This window comes from Amblyomma mixtum, chromosome 7 (genome assembly GCF_055824585.1).
Source record: "Amblyomma mixtum isolate Tamu chromosome 7, ASM5582458v1, whole genome shotgun sequence".
Lineage (NCBI taxonomy): Eukaryota > Metazoa > Arthropoda > Arachnida > Ixodida > Ixodidae > Amblyomma > Amblyomma mixtum.
The window spans coordinates 6,388,750-6,407,868 of NC_143018.1; the positions used below are offsets into that span (position 1 = coordinate 6,388,750).

General features: G+C 47.2%; 1 protein-coding gene across 1 annotated transcript in view; it reads right to left on the reverse strand.

Moving 5' to 3' along the window:
* Positions 1–7,337, reverse strand: part of LOC149334849 (uncharacterized) — a 223,931-nt gene extending 216,594 nt beyond the window's left edge. The window contains exon 1 of the mRNA XM_089551478.1: positions 7,088–7,337. Within this exon, the coding sequence (XP_089407604.1) occupies positions 7,088–7,127 (40 nt within the window). The 5' untranslated portion in view covers positions 7,128–7,337. The remainder of the gene's footprint in view (positions 1–7,087) is intronic.
* Between the last annotated feature and the right edge of the window lie 11,782 nt (positions 7,338–19,119).

Consider the following 19,119-nt stretch of genomic DNA (forward strand, 5'->3'; position numbering starts at 1 on the left):
GAGGTGTCCACTTGTCCAAGGAGCCAATTTGTATGCGCATTTTAAGGCGAAAGCCTTTAATGCCTCATACTGTCGTGACCAAGACGTGTTAGCAAATGTGTCCGCGTTTCGGATGCATGCCTTATATGGGCATATGCCAATCAATAGGCAATCGATACTTAATCGGGTGCAATCGAAAGACATCGGAACATGATATAAAGGGATTTCATGCTTATATCTTTGTACTTAATGACTAAATGACTAATTGGTAGTTAGCAGTAAACAAGTGGCATGTGGGACTGTGCACTGCGCCTGCACCTTAACTAACACTAATTGATCAGGGTACTAATTAAGGTCATGTTATCATTGACCATACATTAACTAGTATCACGAAGTGTGAAAGTCATGCTTAACTATCATTAACCATCGTTAATAGATGTTTCTAGACGTTTCATAGACAGTGTGTCGAACATCCCAGAGTTTTCCATCACTTGACAGGTGAATGACAGGACATGATGGATGGCATCAGGACAAATGTTAAAGACCAATTAGCCTAATTAACCTTTCTAGTCAGTCCACATAAATAAATAAAACCGAGTAGGTAATTGGTCTAGTTGAGGAATCGATTCAGTGTCTCCGGAGTGCGAGACGATCACGCTAACCTCTCCGCCATGCCAGCTCGATGGGTTGGAACGAACAAAGGCGCGTCTAGCTAATACGGCGTCCTCGTTCAGTCCCATCTTACTCCCTTCCCTTAAGGCGAGGATCAGGTGTTCACCGAGATATGGGAGAGAGATACATTTCGTTTCCTCAAAAACCAATTTACCGACTAGCAAGGAGTAGAGCCGAACGGGCGATGGCGTTCTGTGGACTCCCTGGCAGCGTTGCAAGACGCTGTCGCGTTTCACTCTTGGAGGCGAAGCTAAACATCTTAACCACACATCAGTGACACAAATAGCAAAACCGCGTTTAAAGCTTCCGCCTCACCGCACTTTAGGTCAACAAAGCGCCCCCCTGAAATTTTTCACTTCTGCAGGTATCTTGGAGGCTTGAGACACACCTCGCCCTTTTCAGGAGTGTTAGTGAAGTAGTGTTCTCGCACTGAAATAGCACAGCATCCGTCGTGATGAAAAGAACGTATACTTTTACTATTGTTTCTATTTGTAAATATATACCGCTATTTTTTTTCAACAGCCTACCCTATTCTTATCAAGGTCTCAACGTGGCTGTCGCCACCGGAAAGTTTTTTCTTTAAAACAGATTTACCGCAGAGACGTGGCATAACACATGTCCATAATCTTTTTTATAGAACAAGCCATTGTACGTTGGCCACGTTTGGAATGGCTTGCGCATTTGCTGTCCATTTTTATGCAGATGGAGAACTAATCGCATCACTTTCGCTGCGCTCGCATTATTCTGCGTGAGAACTAAGCTCGTTTCCGATATTATTGATCAATAATAAGTATTTCCAAATAAGAACAACCTATGCCTTGAGCGTACGCTTGGGAACAGAAAAAAGTTGAAATTGTTAACTCGCAGTCGTCTTTTCAAGGCCCCTTACATGGAACGACCACATTGATTACCTACATTCAAACCTTGCATCAGCAGTTGATGCCATCGACCGAACAAGATACTTGCTGCCCGCTAAAATAAAACTTTTGCGATATAACATGCATCCGCTACAGCTTCACTGCTCTGCAGCTTACTCTGGCGCATCACAAGGACACCCAACTTATCCAAATCACACTATTTTGCAGAAAAGAGCATTGCAGTATGTTACGTATGTGTCTTACTGCCATCCAACCAAAGAGCTTTCACAGTCTCTCAGTGTTTTTCTTTGATTAGAAAATAATCGTAGCTCATATTTTTTTCAAATCTAAAGCCAGTGTTATTGTAAGCAGAACGAAAAAAAAATATACGAGACCGACAAACGCGAAATAACAAAAAATATTTTGTTTCGATACCTCGTAAGTATTCATGCACTCATCATTATGCTAGACTGCACCGAAACTACTAAATAAGGTGCATGTAGCTGGATTCGATCCAGTTAATGAATCTAATCGTCAAATTCGTCTTTTTTGCCGTGAACAACTGCTGTGAACCAAATGTTCTTTTGTGTTTAGAATGTTTTCATGTTGACGTATTCCGTTTTTATGACTGTAAAATGTAGCACGTGTCTATTTTTGTTTTCTTTGTGCCTTACTGTGCATCTTATTTTTATATGGACAAAAATAATGGCATGAAACTCTTCCATGTCTAAAATTGTGCACGTTCCAAACTGATTTGCCTCTTATCTGTTGCTCCACCCATTATTGTAGCGGACCAGGGCCTTGTCAATCTGCCCTTCACACTTTCAGTCCTGCCTCCTACTTCTCGACGAAAAGAAAAACTTGACTTAACTGTATAATCTTGCTGCATCACTTTCGCCACTGTTCGGCCCATATAAAGCCTTGTTTAATTTATTTCACTTATTTATTGATATTTCAATCCTGAAAATAATTTGCAGGCTTGGAATGCAGAAATGAATTAGAAATACACACCAACTCTTCAGTGAAGCCAAGGAGGAATAAAAATAGAAATCAGGATCAGAAATTCATTATTGACTTCGTCAGTGGTCAATTTTGGAATGGTCATACAAAAGTAAGTCCTATAGTCAACGATTTTAAGAGGACCTCCTAGCTAGAAAAACAATGAAATTAGTGACGCAAAGTATAGGATATTTATAAATGCATCGAGCTAGAACAACCTTTACTAGTTATTCTGAGACCGAAGTCAAAACAGTATATATGTGAAACAGCAGTAGAGACACTGTGGTTTCTGGAAGAGGTGAGAAAGATTGCTCTGAAATTTTACACTTCATGAGCTGATCCTTTTCACTTACAGACCTTCGAGAAAAAAAAGAATAATCTAAGCATTGACTACGCGCTTATCACAGCGCGGCGTTGTTTTTTATCCGCCCAACACAACAGAAGCGAAATATTCATTAGGTCCAAATTAGAGTTCGCTTCGGTATTATGGGCTCCATTCATAAAGAAAGACATATACAAGATAGAGATGGTGCAAAGGAAAGCGGTTAGGTTTATTTATAACAAATACAGGAGGTTAGACTCACCTACAACACTAACGAAAACCAACCATATTCCATTACTTGAAGTAGGCAGAAAAATTTCCCGTCTGTTGTTTATGCATAACCTTTTAACACATAAACTAAACACACCCCGCCCTGTAATTCTCAAAAAATTGTCGCGCCGAACACACCATTCACGAATTCATTTGCTGGAACCCATTTTTGCAAAGACTGACTCATTCAAGCACAGTTTTTTTCCACGGACTGTTTCCGACTGGAACTCTCTTCCCGAGGCCATTTTCCAGTCCTCAAATTTTAGTAAAGCTCTTGAGAAGCATTTTCTCGAGTGAATGAGCGTTGTATTTCGCTATTCTGCTCATTGTTTGTAACCCCGTATATTTTCTTAGTATTTGTCATTTGCAATGCCTTGTATAGCTCCTCCTGCATGGGCCAATCTATTGGCCTGCAGTATTTTGGAATAAATAAATAGATAAACGCTAAAAAAAGAAAAAAGCATAAAAGTGGTTAGCAAAGAGGATTTCCCTGCCCTGATGTCATCTACAGAACGAGGGGGGGGAGGAGTGCCAGTGTGTATGACCTCTTCGTCTTCCTGTGTCGCGCGTTGAGAAGCAAGACAGTCGTTTCCCGTCAGTGGTAACGAATCACTGTGGTCTCTGCAACGCCCGCGGGACAGTGGGTTCATGCGCTGCTGGCAAGCGAGGGCGCATCGATCATCGCCGACTGGGAGCCACAATGCACCGCCAACACGTACACGAACGCAGACCGCAGGGAAAGTAGTCGACGCACTGCAGCGAAACGTTACACCAGACAACAGAAGAGCGCAGTTTCTACACGCTGAGCACAGAGAGATTAGATATCGTCAGTACCCGCGCGCTAATTGGATTCGCTCCAATGGATGCGCCACTCTACTATCGAGCCCGTTTTGCAACACTTCGATGCCGGTAATCTTGTTCGAAAAAATAGAAGCGCAAATCTAACGACACGTAAATGGACAAAAACACTTAAATGTGCTCGTCTTCGTGGGACTGAGTTCCTTTAGTCGTCGCTGCTCGTTGTCCATATGTCGCAGGCGTGTGCGCTGCTCCCAGGCGAATGACATGCCTGAAAGCTATGCATCGACGCTGTGTTGGTTAATTACCGCTAAGGTGAACTGAACCAACATGTGGTGTCTCTGAAGAAAAGAAGCAGCAACCTTCGTCAAGCTGCTAATCAGCAGCTTTTTGTTCCTTGCCCTTCATTTTTGTACTGTTCTAAAAAATGCGAAATGAATTGAACTGCAAAAAAAAAATAGGAATACAGCGACGCAGAAACCTGTACTGCAGACCTTTCGTTGGCCGGTGCAAGTGCATTGGTGTGCTAGCTGTGCAAACGAATGTAACCGAAGGGAATCTTCGACAGCGCACCAAACGCATACATGGCTCACAACACGCCTTCATTATGAACTGCGTGATAATTGACTTTAAAAATGACACTTCCAAAGATGCTCGGTATTTTGCATGACTGAAGCAAAATTGCGTGGCTGTGGGAATCTTCCTGACAGAATTGAAGCCGTAAATAGGTCATGGCGCGCATTTTATATATCAAGCATCTCATCACTGAGCTTGAAAATTACGCTCGCTGTCAAAGAGCGTGTCCGGTAAAAAGTATGTTTCATTTACGGTAAAAAAAAATCAATGGATAATTTCGGAGAAAGAAAGAATAAATACGTGGATACTATACGTATGCTTAGAGTATGGTAGAAATGGTAGGGTTGGTTTGATTTATGCGGGTTTAAAGTCCCAAAGCGACTCAGGCTACGAGGGACGCCGTAGTGAAGGGCTCCGGAAATTTCGACCACCTGGGGTTCTTTAACGTGCACTGGCATCGCACAGCACACGGGCCTCTAGAATTTCGCCTCCATCGAAATTCGGCCGCCGTGGCCGGGATCGAAGCCGCGTCTTTCGGGTCAGCAGCCGAATGCCGTAACCACTGAGCCACCGCGGCTAGGGGTAGGTAGAAATAGCGGGATACATTGTTTGTTACAAGAGTTGTTAGAATACACGTGTAAAGTTTGATGCGACTGTTAAGCATTCGGACTGAAAAGTTCCGTGGTAAACATTTTTGCATTATTACTTGCCCTTGCACGTCGTTTCAGCAATTACGACGACCACGAATGGCCGAAATTGTAAGGGCCCGTGTTCGCTTCCCAGTAATACTGCTGCCGTGGGCATTCCTAAACTCGCTCGTTTAACCTTTCCATGAATGACGATAAGGCTAAGTGAAACAAGAATCAATCATACACAGTTCAAGCATCGTCGGCTCATTGAAAGCCTGACTTTGGTCCACTGTATGCAATGATACCGTAATGTCATTTCTCTTAAATTGCTTCCCAATATAAGCAATGAGGCCTTGTAGCTGGGCAAGTCATAATGTGGCTTCAAGTTTCATAGCTGAAATCTGCAGCAGCTTGCCAGCATGTCGTAACGCAAACGCTCCAACCCTCGCGTTGCACCACGTATGAGAGTCAATGCAGCCGAAGCTCTGTTCGGAATATAACAGATGTTGACAGGTCTGTTTAGGGTAGGAATACTTTTGAATAGGCAACTCACGTATGCTTGACAAAAAAACGCATTGTGTGCAACAGAGAAAACACACAACCACGACTGCAGTCCACTTTCTTCTTTTGCTCAGACGAATGCTTGGAATCGGGACTGTTTTCGCAGGGGGCCGCATCGAAGAGCTTACTTCTTTTCGTTTGAGGGACGCCTCACACAGGCACCTAGCGGTGTTCATCAGTAATCATTCGCTTATTGTAACAGTGTTCATAGCATGCGGCTTTTATTCTGATCATGATTCGAACTGATGTCTTGTATCTTTTTTTTACGTAAACAAAATGTAGCTGCATTTGACGTTTACCGACGTTTTAAATTCGAGAAGATAGCGCCCAGTCGTCTCCTGTCCTTGATAAAAGAGGCTCTGAAAGCATGAAGAGCGTTATTCAAACTAATTCGGAGGCATACGCAATGATGTATGGAGCATTTACTCAAGGACATCGGATCCGTAATTTCATGAACTTCAGGTTAAAGGAATTAGCATTGTACCGGAATGTCGGAAACCTCGAGAGAAATCTAGCAGGTGCCAGCGTTGTGGCGGTGCTGCGGCATAACTGCCATCGTTTGAACAGTGTTAGAGTACATTTCATATTAAGGTGCTTTTCCCATGAAACATCGTATATACAACCGAAATAACTTATGTTGTATTCAGACTTTTATTTGGTCATCAAGAACAGCAGTGGAGACACTTTCCCATCACTACGAATCTTCAGCCTAATGAAATCATTTCAACTCTGATGCAAGCCCAACTCATAGGTAAGATGATTTGGTTTTGGTTTGGTTTATGGTGTTTAATGTCCCAAAGGGACCCAGGCCATGAAGGACTCAGAGTGAAGGGCTCACAAAATTTCGACCATCTGGGATTCTCCAACGTGCACTGACATCGCTACCGTACAAGGGCGTCTAGCATTTCGCCTCCATCGAAATGCGACCGCTACGGCGGGAATCGAACCCGCGCCTTTCGGGTCAGCACCCGAGCACCATAACCATTGAGCCACCGCTGCGGCGGTTCGATGATTCAGAAACTCCAACAAGTTATTATAGCTTATTCTCGAGTAAACCATGGTGCGCAGTGTTTGTCGCCCAAAGATAATCTGTATCTTCTACGGCATTGTTTTCAACTATTTTTAGAAGCACGTGCTTTCAAACAATAAAAACGGATGCTTCTTTGTTGTTGTTTTTGTTCTTCCCGCTGGGCGTTCCTATCACAACTTCGGAGCTTCAATACCTGCTGAAAGACTGAAGTCAAAGAAAACAATGCCCCACAATCATCGGAGCACATCATCTGCGGGGAGGCGGACGCGAGAACGCAGTTTCGGAGGTTCCCGCGCCCCAAAACCATGTGCTTGGCGGCTGACGGACGTGCGGAGGTAATACAAGCCCGCTGAAAGGAAAGGCGAGGAGACGAGAGAGGCACCGCGCCGCTCACCTGTGGCGTAAAGTATCCAAAGTCGGGTGGGAGGCCGCATCCCTGCCTCACTTCGCTGTCGTCGCAGCTCCTCTCCGCAGACCGAAAAAAGCGAAACTTGGAAAGCGCTTGCGGGGCAGCCACCGGATAATCCGTAGGAAAGCGACCGCGCACGCACACGACCACCGCCAAAACAACTTCACTGCGAAGGCGTCTGCTATAAACGCGGCCGCGGGACGATGCGTGACTGCTGCGCACCCACGTCACCCCGTCCTGCGACTGGTGGCGCCATCTGGGCCGACCACTGGAAAACTGCGCGGAGTAGTAGTCCAGTAGCTGTTATCCGCAGGCGGGTTACAGGTCAGCGGCCGCTCTGGTGTTTCGGAGTCATCGGCTGGTTGGCGCGAAAACACAGCTCCTGAAAACAGAACTTTTCCGTCATGGTTGCTAGTGCACTGTTGAGGCCGTGAAGTGTGAGAGACAAGTTTATGGGTTTATGGGGGTTTAGCGTCCCAAAGCGGCTCAGGCTATCACGAACGCCGTAATGAAGGGCTCCGGAAATTTCAACCACCTGGGGTTCTTTATTCTGCAGAGACATCGCTCAGTACACGAGCCTCAAGAATTTCGTCTCCATTGAAATTCGACCACCGCGGTCGGGATCGAACCCGCGTCTTTCGAGTCAGCAGTCGAGTGCCATAACCACTGAGCCACCGCGGCGGCCGAGAGACAAGTGGACGGAAGCCTGCACTGACTAACAACTCCGAATGTAACGGTAGGGTACGGGATTCGCGCTTTCTCAACCATCTGACTTGAGAATAAGAAACAAAACTAAATAATAAATAATAAACTAAATAATAAAAATAAATAGTCAAATGAAAAACAAAATTTAAGAAAGGGAAGGTTAAGTCCGCTATTTCCGCACTTCTTTCATTTCGATTTTTTTTTTTTCACCGCCAAGATCGATCGATGGTTGCGCGAAAGCAAGTGGCCCGCGAATAGTGTCATGTGCGTTTAGTACCATGCCGTGTCCAGTTGTGTCTTTACTAGAGCACTGCACGGGCCTCAATCTGAGGCCCAAGCCCGGCCCGGGCCCGAGACCTGAAGCCCGAGCCCGGCCCAGGCCCGTGGCTTCAAGCCCGAGCCCGGCCCAGGCCCGCTAAGTTATCATTCTGGCGAGCCCGGCCCGGCCCGTGAATCCCGGAGTGAAGCCCAGCCCGGGCCCGGCCCGGCCCGTTCAAAGTAACGCTGGAGGTGTACTGCTCACTCTGAGCAAGTAGACTGGTACTAGATCGATAAGGAACTGGCCGGGAAAGGTTCTGAAACCACAGTTTGGCTTGCAGAAAGTTGCTTCTTTTTAACCCAGAAGGAAGTGATTAAGAGCAGTGCTCGCCAGGCCCGTCTTTTGGTCAGTGATCTCGTGTAAGTGCGCAAAGATAAACTTGGAAGTTCCGAGAGCCAAATAAAAAGGGCTGCATACGCACGTAATAGACTACTTCGCACTCCCCCCATGACTTTAATCAGTTATATTTTGCCGCCCGCGAAGTATAAACATTAAAGTTGCCAAGCAAACAGTGGGATGACATTTTTTTAGTGAACGCAATCTCACAGGTGGAACTCATAGCCGAACTGATCGCCTTTCAGGAGAAAGTGAAAGCTAAAAGGCTTGAGTATTTGACGGTGTGTGCTTGAAGACTATAAGCGTCCTAAACTAATATGTTCTTCCCGAATGCATTTCTAATAGTGTATAGGTATGTTTTGGGATGACGAACGATCAATGGCCATTTAAGACCGGTTGAATTTTACTCTTACTGGTGGAGCAGAAAATAACGCGCGAACAACGTGATAACTTACACGGCAAAACACTTGTCGTGACCACCAGGCTGAAGAAGCGAGGAGGGATAAATGTGGTTAAGAGATGAGATTTACAAACTCTCGCGAGCTTTTGTGGCTATTTCATTTATGAGACGTTCCGGTCAGCTGGTCAAAAACAGAACCAAGCGCGCTTTAGTTAGTGAATTTTCTTACATGAGAAAAATATAGCTATAAAATAAAAGCTATGTTTTTGGGGCTTAAGGGCCCAAGGGGAGTCAGGCTGTGAGAGACACCGAAGCAGAGCGCTCCGGATCATTTCGACCACCTGGGTTTCTTCAACGAGCAATGATACCACAAAGTACATGGCTGTCATGCTTGCCGCCTAAATAGAAATGCGGCCGCCGAGGCCAGGAGCAAACCCTGTTTCCCCGGCTCAGTAATCAAGAGATTTGACCACTAAGCAACCGCGGCGTGGAAATACGGAAATAAATAAGTCAATGAATAAAGCTTGTTTTTTTTTTCTCAGCGCGTACTATAATTCTCATAGCTCATCCGTGTCGCTGCTCCAATGCCGCGGTTGTGTACTTCACTCTACAATAGTCGATGAATAGTCGGACACCAGCCGTTTCTGTACGGACCCAAGCCCGGCCCGGGCCCGCAACTTCAGGCCCGGGCCCGGCCCAGGCCCGGCAAAACAGATCCTGTCCAGGCCCGGCCCGGCCCGCGGGCCGGGCCGGGCCCGGGCTTTTGGGTTGGCCCGAGCCCGTGCAGTGCACTAGTCTTTACTCAGTTTCCTGCGCTGTCTTCGCTTGTCGAGTGCTGTGCGGCTGAAAGCACAAGGGCCACCTGAGAGAGGGGGAATGCAGCAGTGGGCGATACCGGATGCCCTCAGTCCCCGATGTTCCTCCAGGCTGTGCTTTCCTACATAAAGCCAATGGGGTGGATCCGCGCTTCAAAACGGCACCACACATGATGGGGCGAACCAATACCGGTAATATTTCGTTTGGAAAAGATAGCACTGCGACAAAATTCGATTTGTTTGTAAACATATATGTCTATTTGCAGAATAAATTACCCACAATAGATGATCCTGAGTAGTAAATAAATAAATGGTTTGGTTTATGGGGTTTAACGTCCCAAAGCGACTAGGGCTATGAGCGACGCCGTAGTGAAGGGCTCCGGAAATTTCGACCACCTGGGGTTCTTTAACGTGCACTGACATCGTACAGTACACGGGCCTCTAGAATTTCTCCCCCAAAGAAATTCAACCGCCGCGGCCGGGGTAGAATCTGTGTCTTTCGGGTCAGCAGCCGAGCACCATAACCACTGAGCCACTGCGGTGACAAAATAAATAAATAAATAAATAAATATATAAAGTCGATCCTCAGGAAAGGAAAAAAGTCGTTGGGGATAGCAGTTTCAGCTTTGTGTCGAGGTGAAGAAACCCGGAATAGAAGCTTGCATCCCTTTGCGGACGTCGACCAACTGAGAACCTTCAGTCAGTATGAACATGCGTATAGTGTTAGCAAAAAAAAGATATGGTTCTCATTCTTTCGTGCTTAGAAAAGCAACAATTTCGCGTGGGCAAGCGTTAAGCGTTTGCTTTAGCGCACTTCGTTAGCTAAGATAGAAGTTGCTTTCAGTTTTGCAGCCGACAGCGCTTCTAGCCTTCTGTACACTTTATGAGTGGATCACATCAGGGACAGCCCCAGCGCAATTTCAAAGCATCACCAAAGCAGGTGAAGCATGCAAGTTCACCGCGGAATAATCCACTCTGTGTATTTACAACGGGCATGGTATTGCTTTTTGGCACTATCCTTTCTGTTTTTTTTTCCTTGGCAGAGTGGAAATGAACTTCAGTTAGTTGACTTATTCCTGGGATAATATCAAAGCTAATTTGACCTTTGTTACCTAAATATGTTTTTTTTTATGTTCGTACAAGCTTTCTCTCGGTTGTTAATATCGCCCGCTGACCTTCGTGTGGTTTCTAAAATTATTAGTATTGTGACTATCCATTTCCCCGTGTTTCTCAAGTAAATGAGTCTGGCGCTTTATAGCTAACCATTAGCCTTATCTTCAGGCCGTGGTCAGGTTATGATGATTATGTTGGTTTGTTTGTATTGCTCGAACGTGTTAAGGAGCGCGCAATACGACCGTATCTTATGTTCCAATGAGAATACAGTCATCAAGATTGGACTGATTTTGTCAGCACAAAGTAATAGTAACAAGCACTCGGCTGAGACTAAAAAACGCTGGCCAACGCGCCGCACAGAGGGCGCTGTGCTCCGTCAAATTGGCTACACCCGCACACTCTATACTCTACGGTCTCGTCTTCCTCTCCGACAGCAGCTTGTTGGATTACGTTATATTTCATTATTTTATGTAATGCAGAAACAGCTTGCAACAACCCAGGACCACCACGACAGCTCCAGCGGCGCAAGAAAATAAACCGCTCCCTTGCACAACTCGTCCTAATCCTCCTAATCCTGCACGTCAATGAAGTGCTCGAAGAGGGGCGGCAAAAACAAGGCTGCAGTGTCAGGCTGGACTCGCGATTTTTTTTTTCCTCTCCCCCCTCCGTTCAGCATGAGCCGTTAAAGGCTAACCTCGAGGATGTCTCGTTATGAACTTCATTTTTGTTTTAATCGTCTTTCCTTCGCACTCGCCACCGCGAACGAAAAAAACAAAAAGGCCAGTGGAGTCTTCGTGCCCGCTACGCCGTCTTCGTTTTCCAGATCGGTGACACATTCAGGACGCGTGACGTTGCTCCGGTAAATTATCGGCCAGACAGGAGCGGAGACACGCCAGTCTTTCGCTCGAATGCCCACATCTCTCGCTCTTCCCTTTTCGGTTTCCTCCGTGGTGTCCTCGCTGTCAGCTGCACCGCTCAAGCTTCGCAGCAAAACACAAGGCGCCGTGCTGTATACTTATTTGCGAATGGCTTTATATCTTACACTCGGAGGTGGTGAGAACTCGACGGCTTTTTTTCTAATGCATTCCTTTGTTCGTTGTCTCGGCATCAGCTTTTTCGTTCTTCTGCGTGTCTACCCGCGTCTGTCTACGTGTTTTTTTTTTCTTTTTCTTTGGACTGGTATATTTACTTTCTTCTATTCTGCCTTCTTATTCGCTGCAGACATGCTGCAGCATTCATTGTTTTCCTTTTCTTTTCTTTTTTTTTTCTGCTGTGCAACCTGGAGCAGCGAAACAGCGCGGAAGGCAGGCGCCCGATTCGAGGGTCGTTGTAGTGAATATAGGGAGATTTCGGCGGCAGGTGAATCTTACGGAGAATAGAAGAAAAAAAAAAAGGAATAAGCAGAACGAGTACAACCTAAGGAACGCACGGGACGACTCCTAATAAAACACTGTGAGAAAAAGAAATGTTACTGCGTGACTGAATTTCGCTTCGTCATCCTCGGCTTCCTTCATATCCACGCTTCTTCAAGCACAAAAAGTAACTGAGCACAGCAGGGCATGGATGGAAGTTACAGGATATAATGATGCTAATGATGCTGTTGTGTGGCTAGATGGGCACCGGAAACAGCTTGGATAGAATCAATTTGACACTTCAGTGGTGTATGGAAGTGAGAAACATATGTAGCGAGACAGTTGGGGCATACTCTATCCCTAGGGCTAACGACACATGTGTGGGTACGCCGTCGGTCAACCTTCACCATAAGAAATGTCCTTTTTTTTTTTAATGCGATGTTGATTGCCTCAGGGCATAAAACGGCATGTAATGATAAATGAGGATGCCTAAATAAATGAGTAAAGGTTCGCTGATCTAATGAAATCGAGCAGTGAACGATGATGAGGTCCTTGTATCCAAGCGGTGTATGAAGCACTATTATCGGGCGAAAGACCCGCTGCCGCCAGGTGCCGAATTCTTGTCGGCTTCAACGCCGGGCAAACCCACAGCAGGTGGTGAATGTCGGCCTCAAGATTTCTGTTCTTGCAGACTGGACACCCGGGGCGGGGAAATACACCTTCGAATTGCGGCCACTTTCGTTGTACCGGCGCAACGATTACTGTGGTTTGATATCCAGCCTTTCACTGCTTGGAGTCATGTGCGCGCGCATCTTTGTGCTGGTCTTCTTTCGCCTCTTTCCTTCATAAATTTCGGTCGATAGACCAGCCTTGTCTTGTGTTGCTTTTTTCGGCTGGTTTCAGGATAAATCAGTACCAGCTTGCCCAGTCTTCAGCTCTCCTTGAAAAAAAAAAAATGCTGCTGATAGTTCCAGCGCTGGTCTATCTTTACTAATAGTTAGAGTTTTGATTTCCTCAAGTAGTGGCTACCGTTACATCAACGGAGGGGGAGGGGGGGGGGGTAGATTCTGTGACGAGTCAGATGCTTTTGCTATCATTATTTCATGCTCCCTGGCACGTTTGTTGATACAACACCTAGTTTCTCCGACATACACTTTGCCCCACGCAAGGGGGATCTCGTAGACCACACCCGTGGCGCACCGGACGCACGCATTGCGTGTTTAGTTCCAAAGCCGGAAGTCGCAGGAACACCACTGTTCACCTTGGAGCACATTTTGGCCAATGCATATGGAGCAGAGAAGACCACAGGGACGCCGTACCTGCTGCTAACTCTTTTGAGATTATGGAACACCGTGATAATGTACGCGCTACTGACCGGGCTGTGGCGTTGCCGAGTACTTCTTGTCTCCGTGTTTTCTTTGACACTGATTTTTTCTGCAAAAGTGCCTCGGTCACAACTGTCAACACGTCGTCAGGGGACCGTGCTTTTTTCGGATCCTAACTACCTCACCCCGAAAGCTCGCTTGCATAATGAGACGGCATGACTTGAGAAGTACGGATTACAGAGAAAGGGTCGCAGTAGCCCTATTAGCAGTTTGTGATTGGCCCGAATCAAATGGCAAAAAAAGCTTTCTTGGCTTTAGGCAGGTAACATAGCAAGAAAGCCATTTCTTCTGTTTTGATGTTCAGGTCTAAAGATTGCAGACGGTTTTGTTCAGGTGACTCGCACGTGAAAGAGGGCCCCTTACCAAGTTGCTTGCCCGAACTGTCGTAAAAATTTATTCAGGGTTCACTCATGAATAATGACTTGTATTACGTTTCTTCAAAAGCGGTAAAAATCGTCAACACATCAAAAAATGTTTAGGACAGTTCCGTTGTCAGTTAGTAAAGCCAGAGTGTTGTGAATTAATGCAAGAAAAATGTTGCGCAAGAATTGAGGCGGCGCATGATACGTTGCGAATGCCCTGGCGCTGTAGAAACCGCCGGTGGTCGAGGTAGATTGGAAGGGCATGGGAGAGGCTTTTGCCCTGCAGTAGTCTTAGTCAGGCTGACGGTGATGATGACTAGAGAATAGATAATACTCTGCGCCTGCGCAGTGCTGTCGGCTGCTGCTCCGGAGAACAAAGGCGCTTACATGAGCTCACACCACGGAAGCATACTGCTGCAAGTCCTATGCACAAAGTCACGTGAGTGGCTGACGCAAGTGCGCCTTCGGAGCATGGCGTTGCACGGTTCTACCTAGAAGACGAACTCTCGAACCGTTCACACCAGAAACGGGACAGAAAAAGAAAGAAATAAATTAAGCAAGTAGTCGTTTTGAGAACGGAGTAAACCTACCAGTTCTTCGTCGATCGTTCAGCGAATACAAGAAACGCTCTCAGCTGTTTGTTTCTGTGCTCCCACGACGGCGACACACTCTGCTGCGATGCAGTTGTGTCGAGTGAGATTTCAATAGAGAGTCTCTCGTTTGGAAAAGTAAAAATACGAGCGCACTAAACTCCACCTTGTGTATTGTGCCTGGCGTATATCGCTTCGTCTTCGGAGCGCGTCGTACGCACTGTCCTTTGTCGCACGCGTCTCCGGCAGAGCCGCTTCGAGCGCTTTCGAGCAGGCGAAGCGTCGTCGCCACAGCAGGATTCGCGCTGCCGTGTGGCCCGTGCCTTCCTTCCGCTTGAATAAAACAGGAGCCGGGGAAAATCTGCGCGCGAGGCTACGGTGCAGCCAACAAAGCACCCTGCAGAAGCCATGCCAACGGCGCGCAAACACTTATTCATCTCCTGTGAGCACGGAACCGTATCTTGCGTGTACGGAAGCGGCACTGAAATACTTCAGCTTCTAAAATCGCAATAAGCCGGGAATATGCACGCATTCGAAAGTATGATATTAATATATTTAGTGCGCTTTCGAATTCTTTCTAGTATAGCTCTCTTTTTTTTTTTTTTACTACGACTGCGGTGTTTTTTTTTTGCGTTGTACAGAAATGTGAGCGTATACCGCCTCTATAATGGCTTCTACAAGGGTGACGTACAGAATGAAGCTTGAAATCTCTATTCCGTGGATTTGTCGACTGTGTTTTCAGCGTTGTAGGGATCATGAAAACGTTAAATACAGAATGCCAGACGCAAAGAAGTGGGGAGTCGATCTCGCAAACCTTCGCAGTTACGATGAGGAAGCCGTTAGCTTTTGCGTGTACTTCCCTCCTCATCGAAGCTGTTCCAACTTTTGCAGTTCAGTAAATAAGAGATAGCGGTGGCCTTTGTTAATATCTCATAGCACTCACTTGAAACCGTTCTAAGCTTTCCGACCAACATGTCCATTATAAATGGCGGTCGGACTTTTCGGTTTTTAATATTTGCACATTCGGCGGTCTTTTTGTGTTTATTTATGTGCTCACCTCTGGCTTTTTTTTTTAGAATATTATACCCTGCGGATGAATTACAGGTTTTTGGTTTTAATTATATAATGAGGTATTTCTATGCGGTCCAAAGTCACTTATAATTTAGCGGGGCTGATTTGACAGCCTGCGCATTGGATTTACTAGTATTTAGCACCTAAATAGTCATTTATTACCGTTAAAGAAATATGCCTATAGTTCTGCATGCCGAAATAAATGTTATCACCAATTAAAGTGCTATGAGACCTAAGTGATAGAACTGTTACATAAAAAGAAAAATATGGGCTGATTTTCACTACGTGGATTGTTATATTACCGGTGAGCATTTAAGGTAAGCTGAGCTGGAGGTGGGTCCATCACAACTCAGTGTCGTGATGGGGGGATGGAATTGGTGCCTAACCCTCGCGGTAGCAAGAACATGACACTCTTTCGAGGCGCTAATCCTTGCTTTCAAGTGTCAGAAACCTGCTTAACCAGGTAACTAAGGTGAGTGGTGACAGAGAGCAGCCATACGCCAGCAGACAACGTTTGGCGATGATATAAAGCGTCGCAGCTTGCAGAGGTTCGTTAGGTAGTGGAGCAATACCTCGAAACGCACAGCTGCGCAACCTAATCCAACGTGTGAGGACGCGCCTCGTCCCCTGGGGTTCGCTTCTCCGCAGTGCACCCTCAACTCGTCCCCGGTGGTTCGCATCCCCTCAGTGCACCCTCCTTAGTAGTGTTACTTTAACTAACAGGGGAGGCCGCTCGCGTCGCAGCGCCATGAGCGCCACGAATGGCGTATTTGCTGCGCGCGCGGGGGAGAGACGGGCCTCTTCTGCTCGGCACCGGGTAAGCGCGCGGACATGTCGCGCGCCGCTCCGCTCTTCGTCGGCGGGCGCCTCGTGCTCGGAACATGCTCCAGTCAACCCGTCCCGTCCGGCCTCGGAGTTTTCCCTTGCCCTAGCGTGGGCGCACATTCGCTCGTAACCGTGCTGGTGAGTCGGACGTCCTCGATTCCTCAGTGTATTTTGTTGCTAGCTGGCGTTATTGTTGTTGTAGCAATAAATGCCTTGTTTGTGTCAGCCGGAGTGTCGTTCCTTTGTTCCCTCAGAGCAAGGCCCGCCGTGGTCGGCGTGCGCTCGGTAGCGTCCGCGATCACGGGGTGGGGACCGGCGGTGTTGAACTGGGTCAGCCGCACTTAAGCGGGGAGAACGGGTTTATCTGCCCAATTAAAACCCCATAAACGATACCGGCATCTCACCATCGCCCTCACTTCTGCACCTTGCAAATTTATCTCTTCTGACTGAGTGTACGTCCTACCGGATAGCCAGATAACTGCAGCATGCATGTCAAATATACTGGCGTTTTCAAATGTGTCAAATATACTGACGGCCGCTTGCTGAGTCACTCTATTTTTCTTGCTATCACTGGGATTTTTCTGTACCACCTGCGAGTGCAGAAACATATACACACACGCCGCCGGATTTTGGCGTAATGGGACTTGTAATAATGCCGCGTAAAATGCTTTTCAAGGTGTTTGTCTTTCTCGCGTTGTGGCATAGTACGTAATATTAGGCACAAGAGGCGCATGCACTAGCGTGCAGTTCATAGCGCGCACAGAAGAAAGTTACTCTCCTTGGATAGAATTTTAGTTGCGTCAGTTGACCTTTAACTTTTCAGTCCTCGTACTGACTTGTAAAAATAGTTTTTTTTTTTGCACCCTATTGAGATTCGGAATTTACCCTTCCTGCCCTACTCGTGCTCTTCCTATTAAACAATTTTATAGATTCGCCGATTTGCAAATGACATGTTTTCAGTGTGCGTTTGCTTTTGCTTTCGCAAACCTATATGTTGCTGATTGTTACGGTTTCTTCGTGTATTTTTTACCTCCCATAGCCTCCTGCGAGGCTGCGGTACGTGAAAATAAATCAATAAAATTGTATGAGAAGTGGAACAAGTCTAGCAATCCAAAAATACAAAGAACTTATTTCCATTCAAATCCTGAACCGTTCCGTGATTACAGTTGCACTCAGGTGCCTACGCTTACTTTTCCCTAAGTCCACGTCCTCCAAATTCAGAGTGGCGCAAGGTCATTGAGTGTACATACACTGGCTGGTTTCCGTTCACATCTGTTCACAATCGTGTCACAGGCTCCACGGGGGGGGGGGGGGGGGGGGGGGGGGGCGCTGCTGGGCAAAGCATTAAGCGCGGGCATTCGCTCACCAGGGAACTGCGATGCGAATCCCACTCAATCAGAACCGGTATCCCCGCGAGCAGGCATGGGATCAGAGGGATCTTCCGGACACGTGTACACGTGTGTGTACTGCGCCCAAAGCCCCCGCAACGTTCCCCTGAAAGCAGCCGGTGGCTATGTGCCGGCGATCAAGTTCGTCGAGGGAACCGACCGAGGGCTACGTATTACGGAGAAGCCGCTCTGCCAGAGGCTCTTCTTTCGCATTAGCCGCCGCACTGAAGAAAACACGCTATACAAATCACCGGGGTGCCAACATAGCACATACTCTCGCCGTCGTAGGCAGAGAACAGGTTAGTGCAGACGTCCACGCGCTTTTCTAGAGCACTAGCAGTGGCGCCATTAACGGGTGGCCTCGATCTTCCTCGCGCATACGCACATTAGCATGGATAGTGGTTTACTTCTCATGCTCGAAAAGTTGTGCCTAGCTCGGCAGCCCACAGCGCACGTCAGAAAAGCACAACAGCAGAGCGTGACCACTCTAGACGTCTATAAGAGCTGGTATGGAGATGTGCAGACAAGATCCCATCCACGCACCGTGTAGACAGGTTATGCTAGTGGAACGCGCTATGCGCTTCTTTCTACTGTGCACATTGTGAATGCAGAGATCAGACACTGCGCCACGCGTTTCATTCGCGCATATTGTTGAGCGCCCGACACACGTGGCATGTGCGTCTACATGCGAAACGCTAACGAATAAGCGTATTGGATAGTTACGATTAGCGGGCCGCAGATTCACTGCACGCGCACGTGACCTGCAGTTTACGGGTATTGACGTGTTTGGGAAAAACAGCGCACAAAAACGAAACGGGGAAAGGACCAGAGAAGACTACTGCTGTCTGCGCCTAAAAGGGCTCAGACAGGAAGAAATACATATGCATGTACACAATACTAACAAAACAGAGTTGCTGAGGGGCATCCAGATACGCAGCTGACCAAAACTTAAAACCAAAAATGAAAATAACAAAAAAAAATTAGGCAGTGGCTTAGCTCTGGTTAAGCCTGGATATACAAGCTAAAAGCTTCAGTTATGCTTGGTTTGACGGCCGTCCACACACTGCCTGTACGGAGGCGGAGGAAGAGAGGGAAACCGGCACGGTTAAAACTGCCCGCAGGAATGCGGAGACGAGGGTTGCCGGCTGCGACGCGGGCAACACGCGGCTGCAACGAAAGGTCAACGGTGGGCGAGGAGGCGAAGCGCGCAGTTGTAGCGACAGCGAGGAGGCGACGCACATGCACAGTGGCGCGCGGCTGCGCCGAAAGGTCAGGCGACGGAGTCGGAGGAGGTGACGGCAGCGGCGAGGAGCGACCACCTGCGCGGCGCGTGACGTCACTCGATTTCGCGCATGC